The sequence below is a fragment of the Merops nubicus genome, unplaced genomic scaffold (genome assembly GCF_000691845.1).
Source record: "Merops nubicus isolate BGI_N331 unplaced genomic scaffold, ASM69184v1 scaffold16040, whole genome shotgun sequence".
Taxonomy (NCBI): Eukaryota; Metazoa; Chordata; class Aves; order Coraciiformes; family Meropidae; genus Merops; species Merops nubicus.
Genome location: NW_008582317.1, coordinates 9,162 through 31,426, shown reverse-complemented (window position 1 = coordinate 31,426; position 22,265 = coordinate 9,162). Strand labels below are relative to the sequence as shown.

General features: G+C 43.8%; 1 protein-coding gene across 1 annotated transcript; it reads left to right on the top strand.

Moving 5' to 3' along the window:
* Positions 1-630: 630 nt before the first annotated feature.
* Positions 631-20,493, top strand: COLEC10 (collectin sub-family member 10 (C-type lectin)). The gene is made up of 6 exons (XM_008937435.1): positions 631-846; positions 13,650-13,721; positions 15,110-15,181; positions 17,202-17,255; positions 18,540-18,635; positions 20,102-20,493. The coding sequence occupies exons 1-6, from the start codon at positions 699-701 to the stop codon at positions 20,491-20,493; spliced, it is 834 nt and encodes a 277-aa protein (XP_008935683.1). The 5' UTR covers positions 631-698.
* Positions 20,494-22,265: the final 1,772 nt, after the last annotated feature.

Sequence of the window (22,265 nt, the reverse complement as noted above, 5' to 3'; positions counted from 1 at the left end):
AACATAATTTGGTCTTGTAGCAACCATTGTGGAGCAATTTGTAAGCATAAACTCATCAGTTCTGGTTTTCTGGCTCAAACACCCATTGATGACATCAACTTTTCATTTGCCACTGTGGGATTATGGGTACATGGCACCCAAGAAGTGTGAAATAGCACAAGTGACTTCTACCCACAGCAGATGGCAACGTGTCTGTTGTCACCAACAGTCTCTGCAGAGGAAAGCTTTTGTGGAAAAGTCTCTCTATGTGTTATATAGAGTCTTCATTACTCTTTCAGCACAAAACCAGCCACAAGTATCCTATAACTAATTAGTACTCATTTGGATACAATATTGAAGTCTTTTGTCTCTTGAGTAAGTGAAAAGCTGGGCATGAAGAGTCAGTGAGGAAAGGAAAAATATATGACAAAAGAGATATTCCCACATACTGAAGAATTTTTCCATGGCAAAAGCAGCTAAACATCTCACAGATAAGAGATAAATTGGAATAAACAGCTGTCAGTGTTAAATAAATATCCTGGATAGTGTGCAGGACAAAAATAACTACAGCATCGTCAAACTCTTTTCTCCTCTTTATTTAGCTGTTCTTTCATGTAGCTCCCAATCTTTGCACTGCTTCAGTTAGTGGAGCATTTATTTTTGAGTCAGCTGCATTTAAGGCTGTAACAACGAAAGGCATTTCCTGAGAAGTTGCAAGGATGAGCAGCAAGAAGGAACAACAGCTAAGGAAATACGGGACCCTAGTAGTGCTTTTTATCTTCCAAGTTCAGATTTTTGGTTTTGATGTTGCCAGTCGACCAACAACAGATGTCTGCTCAACACACACAATTTTACCTGGACCAAAAGGTGAGGAATATTAGGTTGCTAATGCTGAGACTAGTACTGGTAAAGTCTGATTTTTAAAAATAGAAACATGGAGGGCTTATGGCATGGGCTGGGGACAAAGGATGTGAATTATCACAGACTGTATGAACATCTAGAAAAGTGGAACTGTGATGGAGGAAAGTGATGAAGCATGGCAATTTTAATTTGCATTTCTTTAGTTTCAGGAACAGTGTCATGTATTCTCATATAAGTTAGAGGTGTCCTTTTGCATCTTTATCCAGCTACATAATTCTTCTCTTAGTTCTTGTAGTCATCACACAACCATTACAGCTAGCAGCCACAAACTGAGTGGCCTTGTCTAAAAGTATGCACCTATTGTGAACTGTTAATAGCTCAGTTTTCACCTCCAGGTAGGGAGAGTTATGCAATATTTAAAATGACTGAACTGTCATAATTTCCAAATGTTTACCTGTAAATACAGTTCTGCTGCATTCATCAGACCTGATCCAGCAGCTCTTGTTGAACTAAACAGGACCTTTGCCACAGATTTCAACAAGAACTAGATCAGCTCTGGCAGGTGCAGGTCTTTTATCTTCAAAACACTTTGCAAATATCAGAAACCAAATTTTCTGCATTAACTTACTTTTTGTGTAACACAACTAATATCAATGGAATTGCCTGGAGGGTATCTCAGCCAAAAATTAGGTCCATGACATACAAATCTATCTTGCACTGACAGAACTAAAATGTATATGCCATACCATGGCTATTGCAGTTCAAACTATTGCTTTCCTTTCAATAATTCATTGTATTTTTCTATAGGCTACAGACTGGGAGAAAAAAATAGAACTGATTTAAATTTTAAGCAGAAAAATATTATAAACTCAAAAGCACTGCTACAGACTCATTTGTTTTTTTGATGGATTGTTCATATGCATATTGCTTAAAGGACCATTTTTTAATCAGCAAGTTAATTTCTTTATGATTACAATCCAAGCTTAAACTTTTGCTGGCAAAGCATAAATGCAGAGAGATGTAATAATCCCCAGGGGAGCTAGTGGGAATTTGTTTAGTTAGTATCTGAATAATGGCAGGCTGGAGAACAAAGTTTGACAGAATTGTGTTTAACAAGTCACAAGGCTAATGAAGTGGCCTGATGACAACACAGGGGTAGCTGGGACTTCAGCTGGTTTCTGTGGTCTAGCTTGTATAGGGAGCATTTAAAGGTTAGACATTATGGTTCTTTATAAGAATGGTACTGAGAAAGTCAGGATTACGAGTCCTGCTGCCTCCTGGCTGACACCAAGACACAAGAGGAGCCAAACAGTATTGGTCAAAGGAATATCGAGTAAATCACCTCCAAATTCCTGGCTCAGATCCACTGCAGGTCATAAAATACATTTTGCAGTCTATGTGATATGATCCTACAGACTAATTTCAGTTCCTACCAGAGCTGAGCTCATCCTGGACAGTTACATGTAGCTCTCAGTGGCACTGGGTATTCTTACTGCCAGCCAACTTAGCAGTAAAAGACCAAGCAGGCTGGGTGTGTGAACTACCCTGTTACTTCTCAGGCATCCCTTGTAGTCGAGGATGAAGCACACTGACCTAAAATGGCAGGAGAAAGTCTGTCCTGCTGCCAATTTTCCCCTATTCATCTTCTGTCTACAGACTTGGAGCACGCGATCCCCAGCCTACAACCATACCACAGCCACAGGCAACGCTTTGCTGCTCAGACTTTAACCCTAACAATGGACAAGCCTCTGGCTTTTGTTGCTGTTTTATTTTCTGTGCTACATCTCTTGTGCCCCTTTGTTCACCATTCTCCTAAAAATGGGTTTTGATCCACCCTGCCCAAGTTTCAGAACACAGAAGCGCTGAGGTCACGCAGCGTGTTGGGCAGCTTTTTCTACCGTCACAGGCCAGATTCCTGTTGTGGCAATTTCCTCCTACTGCATTCACATGGGAGTGTCTAATGTGCCAAAGCAACTCGAATTACAAGGAATTAAAAAGCATTCAGTAGCTGTAAGTCTTCCTACACTGTCCCGCCTCACCTATCCCAGTGCAAGGGAAAATTGTCCTGCAGCCTAGATCCAGTCTATGGGTTACCAGTGGGGTGGTCCCTGGTGTTAGGCAGCAGCAGCACTGCTCTTGTCATTGCACAGCACAATGCAGAGGAGCAAACAGAGGGAGAAATGGGGTAGTTTGCAGAGGCTCAGAATGTATAACCCTTTATTTCTTGCGCTATTGGAGGCTGCATGACTCAATTCATCAGCCAGGCATTTACAGTTGCTACAGGAGCAAGCCCTTGACTCTCTACATGCTTACCCTGAAAATCACCTGTTCAGAAAGGGTCATTAGTGTTGTGAAAATTGGCCACTTCTTGTACAAGCCACATGCAACCTGTCCAAGTTGATTTGTGCAAGCCAAATACTTCCCCTTCACAAATATACTCTTTGTTGTGCTCATATCTGAGATGTCACGAGAGAAGTATATGAGTGATGGGATGAAAAGAAAGGGTAATTCCAAGATGATTATCAGGAAAGTCTCCAAACCAGTTGTGACAGTCCCACCAGCTCCCCAAAAGCATGAGACAAAACCAGGGGCCTCTGTGTATAACACAAAGAGCTAGAAAATGCTCTGGAAGGCTACAGTCTCCCAGGAACAGAAGGAAAGAATGCAATAAATGTCCTGTAAGCCTTTTTCACTGTCTGGTGCAATGATAGAAGTCAGAAGGAATGAATCTGTTCAGCCCCGGAAACGAACAGGAGTTTAACTCTGACCTCTGGTGGTTCTGCATGGTGCAAACCAGGCGCCTTTCAATCCCCTCCATCTGTCTGCTGCTTTTCCATCACTCGTGCAAGAAAAGGAAAGTTGAAGTCTGTATGTAAAGAACTATGTACAGAAATTTTCTAAACAGGCATGCCAGAATAAGTGACAGAAAAAATAAAAGACAAGCAAAAGTTAGCACCCTTCTCCCAGTTTCCTTTTCTAGGTGATGCTCAGGTCTCTTCTCAAAAAGAGGGCATTGTTTTTGATGAACATAGCCCAGTGCAATGGCTGTCTTGTTCTGCCTTCCTGGAAAAGCTTTTGAGGCACACAGCAAGCTGGCTTATATAGCAGTTAAAAATAGAAATGTGTGAGGTGTTTTCGAGGACTCTTACTGAAATACCCTAGAGAACCAGAAAAGAAAAAAATATGCACTTTGGGAAAAAAAAAAAAAAATTAAGTATTTGTAACTAGTGATTTTTGGTGTTTGACCTGAGATGTTTAGGAACAACTTGGTCTCAGCTGGACTGCTGTGGTACAGGACCTCTGAAAACTTACATCAGGTGACACTGATCCACAGCTGAGTAACTAAGACAATAAAGGCCAAGTTCTGTGCTCCACTGACTTCTTGGGTCCCCAGAGAACCAAATCAAGCATAAATAAAACAACAGATTTCCCAGGGCAGCCAAGTGCTTGGCCTAGCAAAATTAGTCATGGCCCTATTGCGTGTGTTCCACCCTTCCAAGTCTGTAAGCGGGCTGGCGGTTGCTGCTGCCGAGAGAGGACCTGGGGCTGTGGGGAGGCAGCAGCTGATGCAGTGAGAGCAGAAGCACCAGCTGTTGGTCCATGCCCTGGCAGTGGCAGGAACACTCTGATCCCCTGGACTCTGCCTTTGACTGGTGTCCCAGCCCTGTCCTTTCTTCTAGCCTGCTCCTGCCTGGAGGCTGCAAGCTCAGTTTTGTCTAGGCTGCAAAGGAAGTTTTAAGTGGACTATTGGCATAGATGAGGTGGGGTCTGATGCAATCTGAGTAAATCAGTAAGCAACGACATAAGGGCAGAAATAAACAGAAGGTCCCAAACTTTGACTCCTAAGCTCCCATTAAAAGTATGAGCAAGGAGAGAAGACTGGAGTAAGGACTGGTTCCGTGGAAGCCGATTTCATGTGGATTTGTGGGAGCTCAGCCTTCAGAAGACTGGCTGTAGATCTTGCTATCTGTCCCAGGTCCCAGCTCATTTCCTTTGCAATCCAGACACAGGAACTTCAAAGGTCTTGAATCAGATCCAGGTTGAGAAACTGGAATGAGATGAAATCTGAAGAACACCGGGAGTTTCCCATAGCAATTTAGATGTAAAATGTTTCCTTATTATTACTTCTGACGAATGATGCTTATAAACTCTATGACACTGGCTGGCGCCTCAAAATAGCCTTTGCTGTGGTCTCCAGTGTAGCTGTCCATCTCTCAGCTTTAACTGCACTTACGCAATTGTACTCCTGGAAAATCTCAAACTCTCTCAGAAACCAGATATGCTGTTATCCACATTTCCTTCCGAAAATATGAAACGCCTTACCACATCCTATAGGCTGGTCAAGCCTATAACTAAACTTCCCCCCCTAGCACCTCACGTTTGACCTGAAAAGCCCTTTAATTTCAACACATAATTATAATTTTCATCTCTTTTAGACTTCCTCATTTTAGGGTACATTAAGTTTCTGAAGTTTATCAGCCTGAGGTACAAAGCATGCATGTAGGGATTTAAAACGCAAAAATTCAGAAGATACTGGATCTGTATTTCTTACCAGTATCCATCTAATTCCTCACTGAAGCCACTGTAATCCGGGGGTCTCTGAGATCATGTCAGAGTGTCAGGGGAATAGTCTGGGAAAAATTAAATTGTGCAGACCAAGTGAAATGAGCATCAGAAATAATTCAAATTATTTCTGTGTTATGAAAGAAATAATATATGTCTCAGTCATGCACAAAGGCTCACACTTCCAAATAATACAAGTCAGCAGAGCTTCAGTGCGCCTACTGAAGGCTTGGGTCAGGCTCATGCAATGCAATAGAAGAGGATATTTCCACTGAAGTTAGTGGGCATTTATAAGTGAAAAGCAGAAAAGCGAGTAGAGAATCCAGTTTATTCTTGAGGATTCTTTCTGATTCACCAGGGAAGGGCCTTCTTGTCTTATTTGGGCACAGGTGAAAAAAACCAGGTCTAAGTACGTGTGAGCAAGGTGCTTTATTTCTCACAGTGGAATGTATGGGAGCCCTCCCAGTTCCTGCAGGACTCCTGGGACAGTGGTCATGGGCGCATTGGCACACTACAGCTGCACTCATCTGTCAGGCTTTCTGCCAAAAAGTGAGGTCCAACATCTTCTTTTCCCCAACTGTGACCATGTGGTCCTACCTTCACCTTGTGCTGGCGCAGCTGTTCATTCATCAGCCTTTTCACTGAGCTGGCTCAGCTCACTCATAAAAACGTGTATTATTTGCCTTACTGATATTCCTCTGTTAGTGAGTTTGACTCCTTCAACACAGGGTCAGAAGAGTGCTCAACATCGGGCAGAGGGGAGGGAGCTATGCAGGCCAGTGCTGGGGGCTGAAGGGAGGAGGAAGGACAGGGAAGAGGACATCGTGTTCAGAATGGCAAAGAATGTCAAGAAATCCTGTCCATAGTGTCCATACGTCCACACTAGCCATACATAGCGTGAAAGCAAGAATCCCCACTGCTACAGGAAATATGCTGAGGATCTAAATGACACTGAAAGTGAAATTGGAGGAAATCTTGAGGCTTTCCATTGACGGAGCTATGACGTAGTCATACACTGGAAAGACAAACTGGGTTGTTTTTGCTCGGAGTATATGTCTCAGAGTCTGCAGCTCCCTCTGGTGACAAAACCTCTCAGCAGAGATTGTGCATGCACAAATGCTGCAAAGATTCACCGTGCTCAAGGTCACCCAGTGTCTGTAGGCTGCAGAGCTAATCCTGAGGCTATCTACAAGGCTCCTCCAGGAGGGCAAGGCATTCAGTTGCTCCTGGAGGAGTCTCAAGACTTCAGAAATATGCAGATCTTCTTATCTCTTTAGTTTAACACTCAGAACAAGAAGAAATCACCTGTACTCTTCACACTCTGTGGAGGAGGGGATGGTCCCTGTGCCACCTCAGGTGGGCCTAGGAGCACAAAACATGGAGCTCAGCACAACTGCATCATGCATGATCATAGGGTCAAACTGCACAACAGATTCCATACAATCTTTGTGGTGGGACATTGCCTATGCCTAGAAACACTAAATGCATCCAAGGCAAGTGGTGCAAAGCAGCCATGCCCATACTAATCAAGGTTAACCATCCCTCTGCCTTCATAGCAGATCAGTCACATCCCCCCAGTGTTTCAAGGACATTTTGACAAGTTGCAGACTTTTTTCAATTCAGAGCATCTGATGTAGGAGGACGACTGAGCTGTAGCCCAGTTGTCCATATCACTGGGAAGGATGGGTATGCCCTGAAGTGTGGAGGAAGGTATATGGGGTTGTAGTGTGTGCTAATCCCATGGGGGTAGTGGCAAAGCACAGGGAGCTAACCTTGGGACAGTGCCACCCACACTGCCTGTTGGGAGGAGATGCTACAGTCAAGGGTCTTTGCCCTTCTTTTGCTTCAGAGGAAACAATTTAATTGATTCATTGCCAAAGAGAGGCTTAAAGTGCACTAACATTTCTGCAGTATCTTTGCTGCAGGAACTGGAGCTGACCTGAGGCCATGACTTGCCAGCACACCTGGCCAAGTCTCTCATTAAAAGCCTGCGTGGACCCAGTCTCTAAGCAGAGCTGAGTGGAAAGGCTGAATGCTACAGGCTCCCAGAGAAACACTTGCATAAGCCCTGCTAGGAGTCTCCCCTTGGCTTTATTTTAGGCATCCTGCAGATGTCCACTTACCCTGATGCAGAGCTGCCTCCACAGGTGAGTGTGGGCTCCACAATCCCCAGGGATTACATCTTGATTCTCCAAGAACCAGGGTCAGGCCTTGATCACAAGACTTAGGGAGTCACTAAACAGAAGCCAACAATTTAACCTGAAAACTTTCTCCGTTCACAAATGCAAACCCTGTAAATTGCATACAAAAGGCTCAGCAGAGAATTTAACTCGTTTGAAGGTCCATAAACTATTACTAATTAAATTCTTAGCAAATGTAACCTCTCAACATTTTGTTTAGTAAAACTCCTACAGAGGCAGAGACCCTTTCAACTGTCTAAAAATCCTGCTGCTTCTTAGACCTTTAGCATTTTCTTGAGTTTGTTTCAAGGAGAAGGAAGGACTGGGGGTCCCTCACAATGACCGTTAAAAATTTCTAAAGGCTGCAAAAGTAATTTACTGTTTCTGGCTTCTGCTTTCCTTCAGTCTCACACAGTCCCAAGCTGGAAGAATCTAGTAATTTATTGTGCTATTCTATGTGTTCACTTTAACAGTCTGATATTTAAAATCTGTGACACAGAAGAAGTGAATCAGCCTGAGGGAATATTAACAAGGTCAATAAATGGTCTCGCTTCAGCTACTGGCTCCAAGTCCTTCACCCGTGCTTCAAATGCCAGTGCTGTGCACTATCGCACATCCTTGTCAACAGAGTTTTCAGGTGACAATCTGCTAATTAGGTTAAAACTTAGCCCAACACTGCCCCAAGTGTAAAGCAGCACAAAGGAGAGGTTAACCCCTAGGTACAGACTACAAATGCTTGTGGTCAGGGATTTCTCTCTAATAAAACTGATGTTGCACAAAGCACAGTAGTACAAAACTAAAAAAAAAAAAAAAAAAAAAAAGAAAAAAAAAAAAAAAAAAAAAAAAAGTCCAGAGTACTGACAAGATTTATTTTTAGTTTTATGGCAGATTACAAAAATGTGGCTTATACAGTGGGATGGCCTGTCCACATGAAATCCCAGAGGAAAGGGAAAGTTGCTTATTATATATTAGAGATAAAGCCAACTCAACCTCTGCTCAAAACCAAGTCAACCAAGCTCTCATTACCACTCCTACCTGGCTGCAAATCAGAGCGACACCACAAGGGGGGAGCATAACCCAAGAGTTCACCTTCCTTGCCGCTATCTGAGATCACTGCACACAACAGCTAGAGGACACAACGCATTTATAATTATAACACCATATTAGGAAGTCTTAAGTTAACAATGAGATGGTGCCACGGATTAATACTGTTTGCTTCTACCCTTGCTTTGTAATGGTCTACCCATTCTCAGCTGCAACACGGGGAGAAAAGCAGGATTTCCCTTCCTTACGGATAGACAAATAATCATAGACTCATAGGATCATAAAATCGTTTGGATTGGAAGAGATCATCAAGTCCAACTGTTAACCCAGCACTGCCAGGTCACCACTAAACCAGGTCCCTAAGTGTTACATATACACATCTCTTAAATAACTCCAGGGATGGGGACTCCACCACTTCCCTGGGCAGCCTGCTCTAATGTTTGACAAGGCTATTGGTGAAGAAATTTTTCCTAAATTGGATCTAAACCTTCCCTGGCACAGCTTGAGGTCATTTCCTCTTGTCCTATCTTTTTGTACCTGTTACTTGGAAGAAGAGACCAGCACTCATCTCTCTACAACCTCCTTTCAGGTAGTTGTAGAAAGTGATAAAGTCTCCTCTGAGCCTCTTTTTCTTCAGGCTAAACAACCCCAGTTCCTTCAGCCACTCCTTGTAAGACTTGTGCTTTAGACCCTTCACCAGCTTTGTTCTCCTTCTTTGGACAGGCTCCAGCACCCCACTGTCCTTCTTGTAGTGAGGGGCCCAAAACTGAACCCAGTATTTGAGGTTCACCTCGAATGATAAACACCTCCCCATTGCCAAGTACAGGGAGGACAATCAGTTCCCTAGTCCTCCTGCTGGCCACACTATTTCTGACAAAATCCAAGATGCTATTTGCCGCCTTGGCCACCTGGGCACACTGCTGGCTCACGTTCAGACGGCTGTCGACCAACACCCTCAGATCGTTTTCTGCCAGGCAGCTTTCCAGCCACTCCTCCCCAAGCCTGTAGCGTTGCCTGGGGTCATGGTGACCGAAGTGCAGGACTCGTTCTTCTCAATTTCCTAGGTAGGGAAACCAAGGTAGAGTGTGGTTGGCTGCTGTACGCCAAGATGAAAGAGGTGATAGATCTTACTCCCCTCTCACTCAAGCTTTTAGAGGGCTTGAGCAAAAATGAGGACTACGTGAGGTGTTTGCAATAAAAGTTGAGACGCTCCCTAATCTATCAAAACCTTCAGAACAAACTTTTCCACACCTTTTACCCCTTTCATCTGTCGTCTCTCTGGATGATGATACAGGGCAACCTAGCTTCATCTTCAGCAGCCACAGGTGTGCAAATCTTGCTCTGAAGTCTCTCAGAAAAAAATCACTGCAGCTTTTAGTTACTCAAAATGTTGAAACTGAAATTGGAAGAAAATACCTTCAGAAAGTAATCACAGCTTTTCCACTGGTATATTGACTTTCTTTCCTGGGGTCTATTTCTAAGATTAACTGTCTAAGCAATGTCTCCTACAAAATAATCTGCAGAGAACAACGGTCGCTCTTAGAGCGTTTTAACCCACCAGAGCAGTCTGCAAACCACAGGGAACGTAACTATCTGGCCTCAGAGAGGTGATGAGGACTGCCAGGGTGAAGGGCGGTCCCATGGTCTGGAAGGTCAACAGGAATCTGTTTTTCTCTCCTGCATGACACAAGCCAGAGAAACTCCCTCAGCAGTTTCTACATCAGTCCCGGAGTTGCTGCTTATCTTACATAAAGGAATTCATTGCATGGGGAAAGGCTGGATGTGAAAAGCCTCCTACGTCTCCCTTCCTTGCCAGAGAGCATGGTCCATTTGTTAAATAGTCCCATGCTGCATTTCTAGTCGAGACTCACCAGCTTTTCCAGCCTTCGAATCACACTCTGCTTCTATTGTTATCATATATTTCTCCCCCTGTATGGATTTGCAGACTGAGCAGGTCAGCTCTCAACCATCCCCTGGAATTTCATTTCACAAGCCCTTTGTCAGCCTCTGGGAATCTTCTCTGAATTGCTGAACTACTGAGAAGTGACTGCTACAGTTTTCGCTAGGGTTTTACAGATGGGTTTGGAAAGGACAGGTTCTTGATTTCTCAGCTGTAAATGTTAGCACTGAAGTCAACTGCGAAATTAAACTGCACCTTCCCTGGCTCTGCTCTGTGATGATGATTGGTAGACAAGAACCTAGTACAAGCAGGAGTTGTTCCACCAGCTCCAGGCTCAGACCCACAGCTTCAGCTGTGTATTTAAGGAGCTCAGCTTTTGGAAATATATACCGACTTTTCCAGTATTTTTAAGAACCAACGAAAATAGAGACGTTTAAAATTTCTGTTGCTGACTGCTTATACCCTTTTCCCTTCCTACTTTGTCCTGTAGCAGCTGATATCAAAAACAAAGCACCTGTGTGAGCCACAAACACACCACGTCATTTTTCCCTCCTTGTCCACCCCTCTAGCAAATGCTTCCTCCCTTTAATGCAGACAGAAGTTCATCCCTTTATCTTCCTCAGCTTAGACCACTGACCACTCCCCCAAAGGCTGTCCTGGCTGATGGGGTGGATCTGCCCTCCACAAGAGAGTCTCAACACTGAAGGGGTTTTTTTGGGCATACAGGGATGGGCAGCTCAGTCCACAGAACTGACATGGAAAGGATCCAAACAGCTAATACTACGTTTTATATGCTGCAATTAATATATACCATTTCTCATCTGTCGTCACCCCACAGAACAGTCCATGTTACTTATGGCTACAGAAGTAGAAACAGGTAAATCAGGAATGAGTGGACAGTATTTTTCAGAAAATGAGACTTGATGAGATGATCAGTCTCAAAACAACCATGGAAAGCTACTTTCTCTCTCAGCACATAATTAAATCATTGGCCTCTTTGTCACAAGGTATTTATGATAGGGGTCAAAAATATAAATGGGTTTAAAAGGCACAAGACTAATCTGCACAGGGAAGACCAACTAGTGGCTGTTCACAAGTGGTCTGAAAGCCACGCTTGGCTCAGTCAAGTCCTTAAAGTGAGAGGCTGGAAGTGGCTGCCTGGGTCATAATCACCCTCAGCACATCCAGTTCTGTGAACATCTTCTACCAGGGCTGGTGGCATCACCCTCAGTGAGACAAATCTTATCACGGGATGCTGTTCTGTCCTCACTTCTGTTTGGCTGACATCCAGGCAAGCTTTTCTCCCTTGGGTCTCTGTATGCTGAACTGCAGCTTCTTCTCCCCTTCTGGGCTGCAGGCACAGACACAACTTGTTGCCGCTCTGCCATGGGTTAACCCTGGCTGAGCAAGTGATGCCCACCAAGCTGCTCTATCACCCTACCCCTTTCCTCTCCCTCCACAGAGCAAAAGGGGAAAGAAAATAAGGTGGAAACAAAACCCTTGTGGGTAAAAACAAGGGCAGTTTAATTAGAAAGCAAAGCCAAGCAATGCCATGCATGGAAGCAAAAAAAGAAAAAGCAAAACAAACAAACAAACAAAAAAACAACAAAGATTTATTCCCTACTTCCCATCAGCAGGTGATGTCTGGCCCCTTCCTGGGAAGCAGGGCTCCAAAACGCATAGCGGTTACTCCAGAGAAGACAGGAGTGGTCCCTCTTTGTGCCTCCTGCTCCTTTGCACTAGCTTTGTAGTGGAACTGATGTCATATGGTATGGAATATCCCTTTAGTCAGTTCGGGTCAGCTGCTCTGGTTATGTTCCCCCCAGGCTCCTGCCCCCCTCCCCGTCCCATTGTGGGGGGAACGTTAGAAAGAGCCTTGGTGCTGTGTGAGCACTGCTAAGTGGCAGTCACACCATGGGTGTTACCAACACCCTTCAAACTCCCAACACAAAGCACGGCACCACGAGGCTGCAGTGGGAAAATCAGCTCAGCCAGACCCGATACACACTCACATGTGAGATCCTGGCTGGGCCAAGAGACTGTGGCACTGCTTCCTGCTGCACGGCACAGCTTATTGCAGACAAGGGCAGGCAAGGGCAGGGAACGGGGGAGAGGCTTTGGAAGGCTGCCTGTGTTCAGTGCTGGTCGTTTGGTGCAGGGGCTTACAGCGGTTGTTGTCCCCTAGCATTTTTATTAAAAAAAAAAAAAAAGATTGAAAGATATTACTGGGATTTAGCTCTAAACTAAGATAGGAAAATCAGCTCCAGTTGTGCCTCCAACTTCCTGCATAAGATGAAGTGATATTGTGTGCTGTCTAAGGAGGGGGTAACATTTCTTTCCTATCAGTTGCTGTCTTGCTCCTTTAGACTGCAAGCTGCTCAGTGAGAGACTGTCTCTTAGAGTAGTGTGGTTACTTACACAGTACTGTACAGGAACCTGTGTAATAGGGACTTCTCTCTTGGAGAAATCTCTGCTCTACTGTAATAAGTGCAGTGATTTTACCTCTTACAGATACTCTGCGCAATTGTGACATTTTCAAAATAAAGCACAATTGCAAAACACGTTTGTTAAATCAACACCTAAATGTCACCTGTCAAAAACTGAAGGCAAGGCTTCTGCCATGCTAAGCACTAAGGTCTGCGTTAAGATCTGTTTCAACATATTTACATTCCTCCCATTCCAAAAGCAGCTGCATACCTTGAACACAGAGTCACTACAAACAGTCACTGGGAACAATTAGTAAATTCCTCTTGCCTCCCCTGGCAGGTCTGCTGTGTGGACAGGTTTCCCAACAGAAAAAGACTGGCTTATTTTTCTGTTTTATGGCTAGTAGGACTTAAAGGGTAGGACTAGAAATCAGTGTTGTATAATTCCTATTGTTGGAATAGCCTCTACAAAAGGGAAAGTTTTTTGTTTTTTCTAATGATGGTCAGATTCATTAGATCTTCTCTAGAAATCTATCCCATGGCTACTGTGCCTTCAGTGTGAAAGAAAAAGCAATTAATAGGAAAAACAAACAAACAAACAAACAAACTGTGAGCTTTACTTTCTGAGGCTATATAATTGCACTTACTGCACTGAGAGAAATGTACCATGATGCTTTATTTTCTGTATTTTGGAAGGGGATGAAGGTGAAAAAGGAGACAGAGGAGAAGTGGGAAGACAAGGAAAGGTTGGACCAAAAGGAGCAAAAGGTATTTATGATAGTTTGTTGGCTATTACTGGTATATAAATATAATTATACATAACCGTACCAGTGCATATGTCAGTGATGTTTAATGCATTCCTGTTGCACCAGTGGATTTCACAATCCTGTCAAACATTAATCAGTGAACCTAACAATATTCAGAGAGCTTGGTGCAATTCCTACCAACACGTAAGACAGCTATATATGCCAATAAATTTAAAGAGTCATGTAATAAACCAGTACTTTTGCTGCTGCTCTAAGTGGCTGTCACAAGTGTGATCCAGAAGACCCAGATCGTATGTATAGTCTGTTCTCCTACTGAAATGATCCTTTAGCTGAAACTGAATTTTGAGAGTTATTTCCTAGTAACGCATCAGGATGCTCAACCGAATTTGGTCTCGGTTGTCCCTATTTTTCAGAAAAGGAAACAGAGGCATATACTGAAAAATAAAGTTCCTCTAATCTAACAGCATCTGAGCTGAGAACAAGGAACTGCAGATGTCTCAGGAGTCAGAGCTATTAAAACTACCCCATATCCACAGTGTGAGCTAGGCAGAGCATTCGGAGGCACCAGATGTGACAGTAACAGACTTTTTCACATGCTTTAATTCAAAAGCTTAATTTATCACTAGTTTAATGATAATGCATATCTACAGTCTTTCTTCCTTTACAGTGGTTTAAGACTAATCAGGAAAGTTTTGACCTTTATAGACACTTTAAAATCACCATTATTATTTTTCTAATTAAAAAAAAAATTCCATTTTTGAATGCATTCATATGACTTTGCTTCTTACCTTAAAAAGATCAAGTAAGATACAAGGGAATTGGGTAAGCAACCATTTAGAACGCATCTCAGTGATGTTACATTCAGTGTACAAACTGAGGTTCCCTAAACCGGGCTGTCATCATTAGTCAGCTATTTACAACTTGAAGTATTACTCAGTTATAAAGGCATCTGTTATTTTGGTGCTGTAAGGGAAAGTAAACCCAGCAAAACCATCAGCTCCCTATTTGCAGTCCTGCTTTGAGTATTCCAGCAAAGCCGTGAGGGCTTTACCTCAAGGAAGAAGGAAGGACGTTTGTCTCGGGTGGGGAAAGAAAGCCTCAACAAATCAAAGCTGCTGTCAGCTTGGTTTGGCAGTGAAGGAAAACCAGTATTTGAATACTCACTAGCAGTTTCTGGCCGTCTGAAGGGGCAGTTGTACTAAGGTGCCTTGCAAGGTGCTGCTGATGCCTCCTGCAGCAGCAGAGATCTGCGCTGTCCTCAGGGCTCCGCTCTGGCACACGCCCACCAGCCACCTTCGGCTCAGGACAAACAGCGGCACCAGAGGCGTGCCCTGGGAAAGAGGGGACAGGAACCATCCACGCTCTTTTCCTTTTTATTGCTTCTCCTAGGAAACAAAGGACCTGTGGGGGATGTTGGTGACCAGGGAATGCTTGGGAAAATCGGTCCAATTGGTGGAAAGGGTAAGCTCTGGTCTGGAAATTTCCTTGGTTTTTTTTTCCTCAAGGTAAATATGTGTTTTGTGAGAGTTCCAGGTATGGAGTAATATCAAATAATGGCTGTGACCAATGCTCTCCAAATAAAGTTATGGACAAAGATTGGTGATGAGAGCTAACTGAGATACTCTTGGTTTTTTTTTTCCCATGTGCAATATATCCAACTTAGTTGGCTAAAATAATTTGCTTTATGAATTAAGCAATCAAGCCTCTTTGATAGTAAAAGAGGAGGAGATAAATCTGGCCCTTATGAAGTAAATACTCTGAACTCTCTAAAAGAGAAAGTCAAATGTATGCCTCTGCTTTGGGCACTGAAGACCTAAGTCGAAATTCTGCTGCTGCCCAGGATGCCACACCTTGTCACCTGCACTGCTGTGGGATACATGAGCAAGCCATGCACAGGAGGGGTCGGTAAGGAAAGGATTTCAGGAGATTTAAGAAAGCACTCACATAACAACAAACAATAACTACTTGCAAATCAAGGTAGACTCCAAGTTTACCTGCACAATAATTTAACTAAATTATGCTCTGTTTATCTGAGAAGAGACTCAGGCATGCCTTCCTGGTATTCCTAAAGAACTGTTTCAGGAATACCACTTCTGACACCTGCCACAAGGAGACCTGCCTTGAAAGCTGGGTAGGGACTCCACCATCCCCAGGGGAACTCTGTGGTCTCTAACCAGTGCATCAAACCAGGCATGTGGATGAGTGGGTGGAACAATCTCTCCTGGGAGCTTCTCAAGCCAATGTTTTGAATAAATATTTGATGCCCTCTAGGCAGCCTCAAAAGAGAAAAGAAAAAAAAAAAAAGAAAATTCTTCTCAAAAGAATTTGGCCTGAGGTACTAATTTTCAGAAGTACCTAGACAACTGAAAACACAGGTGGTTATCTCCTAAGATGTCTTCAGTCCCAAAAGAGACTAGAATTTAAGAATCCCACAAATTGCTTTTCTGTATCTCTAAGTGAACCAATGCTCTGAGTCTCTAAATCAAGGTCTCTCTCAACCTGTACATACAATTTATTGTCCTCTTCTAGTTTTCCTCATTTTCCTTCTTTATTTTCAGAAGCAAAGGTCAAAAAATCACTTTTTAAATCTACCATTAAATATTCAGGTTCTTAATGAAGCCACCATTTCAGCTTGTAAACGTGCAGTGTCAAGAATGCTAATTAAAATGACAGCAAACTCCTAATTTCTATAACAAAAGCACAACCATATAAAGGAAAAGGCCGACCAAAACACAGCCATCAGCAAGCATTAGTATTTTTTGACCTCTGAAGGTTTTAATTTGTAAAAGAGCTGACATGAATTTCAGGTAAAGTCCAGCTGTTCCTGATCTAAATTACAGCTGAGCTTTTTTTAAAAGCTAGTCACCTCCACTTACTAGTAGCACACCATTTGGAGAAGCATTTATATCATTTTTATGATTTAGAGAAAAGGAAAGCAGTTGGATGAAAATAAATCATATTTCCATGGACTATATCTGAAAGGAGACGCTGTTCCTTACTGACCTCATTCCGTGCAGGTGCTGACTGCTGCCTGCACACCTAATCTGTTGCACACATATTCAGTGGCCTAGTGCACATCAGCCACATCTGGTGCCTCATCTCATCATGGAGCTACTGAACCCAGGGAAGGGCTCTGTCCTGTGAGGCAATGACAAGACTCATCCAGGTCTCACCTCTCACAGACTTCTTGAATGCTTTCAGCCTCTCAGGATCATTTTGCAGTTTATATTTAAAGTGGTACCAGGAACCAGCAGCACACAGGATGCCTGTGTTATCAGTGAGTTAGCCATTAAAGGGTTCTCCTTACTGCCATACACCAAAGTTAATCATGGCTTGTTTGACTTGGCACATCTGCCAGTAAAGTACATCGGGGCATCCTATCAGAAGCACACCGTTAATATATCATTAAACAGGTTTTTCAAACACGCTTCCCTGACATGCACTGTCTGAGATCTGAGAATATATTCTCCTCTTTATTCAGGTGACAAAGGAGCCAAAGGCTTATCAGGGGTTCCTGGAAAAAAGGGGAAAGCAGGTATGCTATGCATCCTTCTCTACTAAATGGTCAAGTCTCATTGGTCTTGGATTTCGAGGTTGGTTTGTCTGGAGTTTAATAAAATTTTGAGACCCATGGAAAGACTTGGGAAAAGATGAAATGAACAGGAAGAGATGGAAAAAGTTTTTAGCAAAATGAAGGGTCAGGTAGGGATGTGACTGCTGCCCATGAATATACCAACATACACAAAATATGGAGAAGAGTTACCTAACTTAATGGGCAATGTTTGATATCATAAAAACTAACGTTTAGACAGGCCAGCAGTACATTTATACTGGAAACTAGAAGAAGGTTTCTGAATACCAAAGGAATTAAGTCCTTTAAAAGTTTCCTAATAGGAGAATGGGGATGGGAGGAAAAAAAAAAATGTTTTTAGGCAAAGCATAATCTGATGTCAGATAAATGCAATGCATTTGCTTACAGGAGAAGCATTTGGATCTGATGGCCCAGAAAGTTCTTCTCAGTCCTACTAACTTTGAATGTTTTCCCACCTTGAATGTTCAGCTGTGTTCATTTTCAAAAGATTTCATGTGCAATGCTGGTTTGGTTCTTAATGGGAAACCATCAGCAACTTATTTTCTTCCTGAAACTAACAAAGGAATAAACAAAACCTATACCAAGCCAGGTTTCACTTTACCAACAAAAACAGAACTGAGACTTCAGTGCTTGAAAGTTATTGATTATTTGAGTTGGTGTCAGCCATCACTGCTGTGCCACAGCTGTATGCAGCAATTCACTAACATAGTCCTACCAAAGTCTTACCAATCCCACCTCTGTGCCTAGTCACAAAACTCCTTCACTGAGAAAGCAGCAGTCCCACATTTCATGGATGCTGTTGTTGCTACTAGAAAGTCAAGGAACCTGTGCTGTTTACAGATACGAAGGTAGACCTTTGGCATTCAGATGTAATGCTGTAGCCATCACCATGACAAGCCACATCTCTGCAGCTGGATGGAATCCATAATGAGAGGGGCAGAGGATGTGCAGATCCCACAGTAATATGAGTGGAAGAAGATGGCAAACTTTTCTAAGTGTGTTTTTAAAAGTAGGGATTAAGTCAGCTAGCAAGGGAGCCTACAGAGTCAAAATATTAAGCACTTTGATCAACAGACGCATGGCCAGCAAGGGATAAGGGTAAGACTGGCTCTCCACAGGTGGAGGCCAAGTCTTCAGCAGGTTTGGAGGTGGGTTACAGATGACACTGCATGCACAGGCACAAATGCTCCTTAGCAGATAAATCCTCTGTCCTTTGTATTGGATCAGGCACGGTCTGTGACTGTGGAAGATACCGCAGAGTTGTTGGACAATTGAATATCAACGTTGCTCGTCTTAACACGTCCATCAAGTTTGTAAAGAACGGTATGGACCCTTATGTCTTTCACTTGGTTCTTATCCCATTTTTCATTGCGATTCTTCTCCCATTGCTGCTCTATGGCAGCATCCACAGATGACCTAGAGAGAGGGTCCCACTGTAGAGGCACTCTGAAACCATACAGAAAAGAGACAGTCTTACAACTCAAAGGAGATAAATGGCATATGACTAAAAGCAGAAACAATACAGAAATTGTCAACAGGACAACAGAATCATGAAAAGCACAGGGCATGGCTTGCTATCTGCACTGTCGGCTCAGGCTCAGCAGCCACTTGGGAAATGAGAGGAAAATGTTTGTGCCCATCTGCTTCAGAGAGGCAGGAAAAGCAACAGCAGGCTCCTGATCTCTCTGCCATGCAGGAAGGCTGCAGACAGGGTACTCTGAGTGCTCCCTTCAGCACAAACACCATTTATTTGCCTGTATCAAGGGGCCAGCACTCAAAGAAGACATAGGTTATAAGAAGCCACATTTGCAGGCTGTGCTGTCAGGTGGCCCATGAAAACTGCCCCTACTGAAGGGAAGGAGGCACATTTCCTGGCCTAGCAGAGATTTTTGAGAAGGCTCCACCACTGCTTCTAGGACTAGAAATTACTGTAGCAGAAAATTAACTATCTTTGAGATTGTCCTCTGGCACTGTGGGCAACCAGCACAGAATACCACTCATCTATATTACAAACCCTACAAAACTGAATGCCATATTATCAGAAGTGACCCTCTATGAACTCCTAAACTGTGCCTGGGGTAACTCCTGAAATGTCTGGGAGAGTGCAAATTGCCCCAGACCAAAGCCCTGCTCAGGACCATTCCAGCAATCCATCCAAAAGGACAATCGGCTGCCAGCTGCCCAAGCATGCTCAGTGACACTGTTTACTTCACTAGGATTTAAGCTGATTGGGAAGTTTGCCTTTTACAGCTGCTGAGCAGCCACAGTTTCTTCCTAGTCAATGTCACTTAGTGGCTACAGCAGCTCTGAATATCAGCCTGAGTTTAAAATGCCTTGTTTTAGCAGTCACATTGATTTCCCTCTGCGTGGAAAGGGCCTGAAAAGCTGCCTATAACCCCATGTCTCTATCCCTGGGCATTCTTTCTCTATCTGTATTCAAAAACAAGCAAAGCAACGGGGTGATCTGGAGTTAGACACTGACCAGGCAGCATGCCTTGGCTAGTACTGGAGATCCGTGAAGAAAAATTGAAGTGCCACAGGAGACACGTGCCAATCAGGACTGAACAGTTCTTGTCCTAACACGTGCAAGGTGCTTGTCAGTCCCATTTAGTAGCATCAGCCTCCGATCATGTCCTCATCATTTGTCACAAATTCAGTGGTGAGAGTACTTTTCCTCCCTCCCTTTTATTAATTTAAATGTAGAAATCATCTCATTGTGATACGGGAACAGAAGCACCTTCAATATCTGTTGACGTGCCACTAAGTATTTTTTTTTTTTCCTTTTAAAGTTATAGCAGGTATCAGGGAGACAGAAGATAAATTCTATTACATTGTGAAAGAAGAGAAGAACTACAGAGAAGCCTTGATCCACTGCAGGGACAGAGGGGGAACACTGGCCATGCCTAAAGACGAGGCAACCAATACCCTGATCGCTGACTACATCTCCAGCAGCGGCCTCTTCCGAGCCTTCATCGGGCTGAACGACATGGAAAAGGAAGGACAGTTTGTGTATGCAGACAGCAGCCCACTGCAGAACTACAGTAACTGGAAGGAAGGGGAGCCTCAGGACCCTGCTGGCCGCGAGGACTGCGTGGAAATGCTCAGCACGGGAGAGTGGAACGACTCTGAGTGCCAAGTCACCATCTACTTTGTCTGTGAATTCCTCAAGAGGAGGAAATGAAAGCGCTGCAGAGCGTGCCTGGCACCTGCTGTCCCTACCACAGCCCTCTGCACCCAGCGCCTGCGCCGCAGGGAGAGCAGACCCAGGGACAGGGCTCAGCCAGCCCTCCCCTCCCTGCGTTAAGCAGGAGCAGCTGCTGTTCAGCTGGCTCTGACCACAAAGTCAGCACAGGTCTGCAGGGGGCATCCAGCCAGTTGTGAATTTTTATTTCACTTCTATGTGTAATTTAGGCACAAATTTAAAGCATGCAGAGGTCAGTATGATTTCACTAATGACAGAAGTAGTAAACTCACTGGTATATTAATTACTGAGGTGCTTTGCAAAGTCCACTGATGGAAAGAGCGTGATCTTTATTTATCTTTGACCTGCACAGGATGGCCCAGTAATTTCCCTGGTGAATTCAGAGCTGGGTGAACAGATTTGCAGTTTCTCTTGGAAAAAATCTTTATTTGGTTAAAATCATAGAATAATTTCAGTTGGGAGGGATCTCTAGATTATTAGTTGTTAAACTCTGCTTAATTTGGCTGTGCAATTCTATTGTCTGATATGCAGGGGAGGACTCACTTATCTCTGCTTCCAATCCAATTGTCCATCAGGCTGGTCTGAGATGTGAGGAATTAGCAATGGTACTTCTGTATGCAAGCCTGCACAGCTTGTAGGCAACACAAGTATGGATGGAGCAGTTCTAGCCTCTGATGTCCCCCAAACTCTGTGAAAAACATAGAAAAGTCTGGCTTAAGGAGAACAGTGCCAAGGAAGCAACACCATTGCTGTAGGCTGCAAACAGGCACATGGAGTACCAGCTATACCAATGTGCATTGCTGGTTTCACAAGTGGTTCTAGGAACCTGTTAACTCCCTAACTCAGTAGCCAGAGACATTTGATGTCTAATGCTAAAGTCACCTGCACCTTTGCAACAGAGGAAGCAGCTACAGAACAGGTTTTATCGCCCAAGAACCCAGATTTAGGTGTGGTTGAGCAACTTACTCATGCACTCCAGCAGGACTCTCCGTGATGGTGGGCAGTAGGTGAAGGCTTTGCTGTCAGTGCCCAGCTACGTGGATCTCCATGTCATTGTGTCCACACTGGATCACAGTTACAGATCTCTGATAACATTGAAGTGAGCTTGGTCTTAGTCGTGATTCACCGTTCCTCACAACAGGAGGTGTCAAGAGTAACCCCAGGGCCCCTGCAATGAAGGTCTACAGATTTTCTTTCCCACTTGACACTAAAAGTGAAGGAATGATGTTTAGAGGCTAAGGAGAATGCTAGACACGGGGCACTGAGCAGCAACACAACATGCAGGTTGTTCAAAGCAATAGCTGGAGCTGCAGAGGGTTAGTTCCATGTCTCCCCTCTACCGCTGTGTACAGCACTGCAAAGGCAATGAGACAACATTCATACCTCCTCGGCATCACTCACACCATGAAAATCCTGCAAACCTGCTTAAATGCTGGTTGTTAGTCTGACTCTAAGCTAATCTCTGAGCAACGACCCATGCAGGGAGACTGTGACTCAGAACCACTCTTGTAATCCAATTTCTCTTCCACTTGTTCCTCCAGAAAATGACCTGTTGCTACCAGCAGTAAATTATCTGTGTTGCTACACACCCTCCAGGGAACTACTCAGATCTGTGAATGAAGGGGTGGGACCACATTTCTTTGCATTGCTCCCTACTATGCTATGAGAGTATTTGTCAAACAGGTTCACTTAGCACAACATAACTCAACCAGAAATGCTCCCTTCATGGAAAATTATATGTCCCAAAATCA

Coding starts and splice junctions, on each gene's coding strand:
- COLEC10 (XM_008937435.1), top strand. CDS start 699: ATGAGCAGCAAGAAGGAACAACAGCTAAGGAAATACGGGACCCTAGTA. Junction 13,722..15,109: donor TGGACCAAAAGGAGCAAAAG/GTATTTATGATA, acceptor TGCTTCTCCTAG/GAAACAAAGGACCTGTGGGG. Junction 18,636..20,101: donor CATCAAGTTTGTAAAGAACG/GTATGGACCCTT, acceptor TTCCTTTTAAAG/TTATAGCAGGTATCAGGGAG.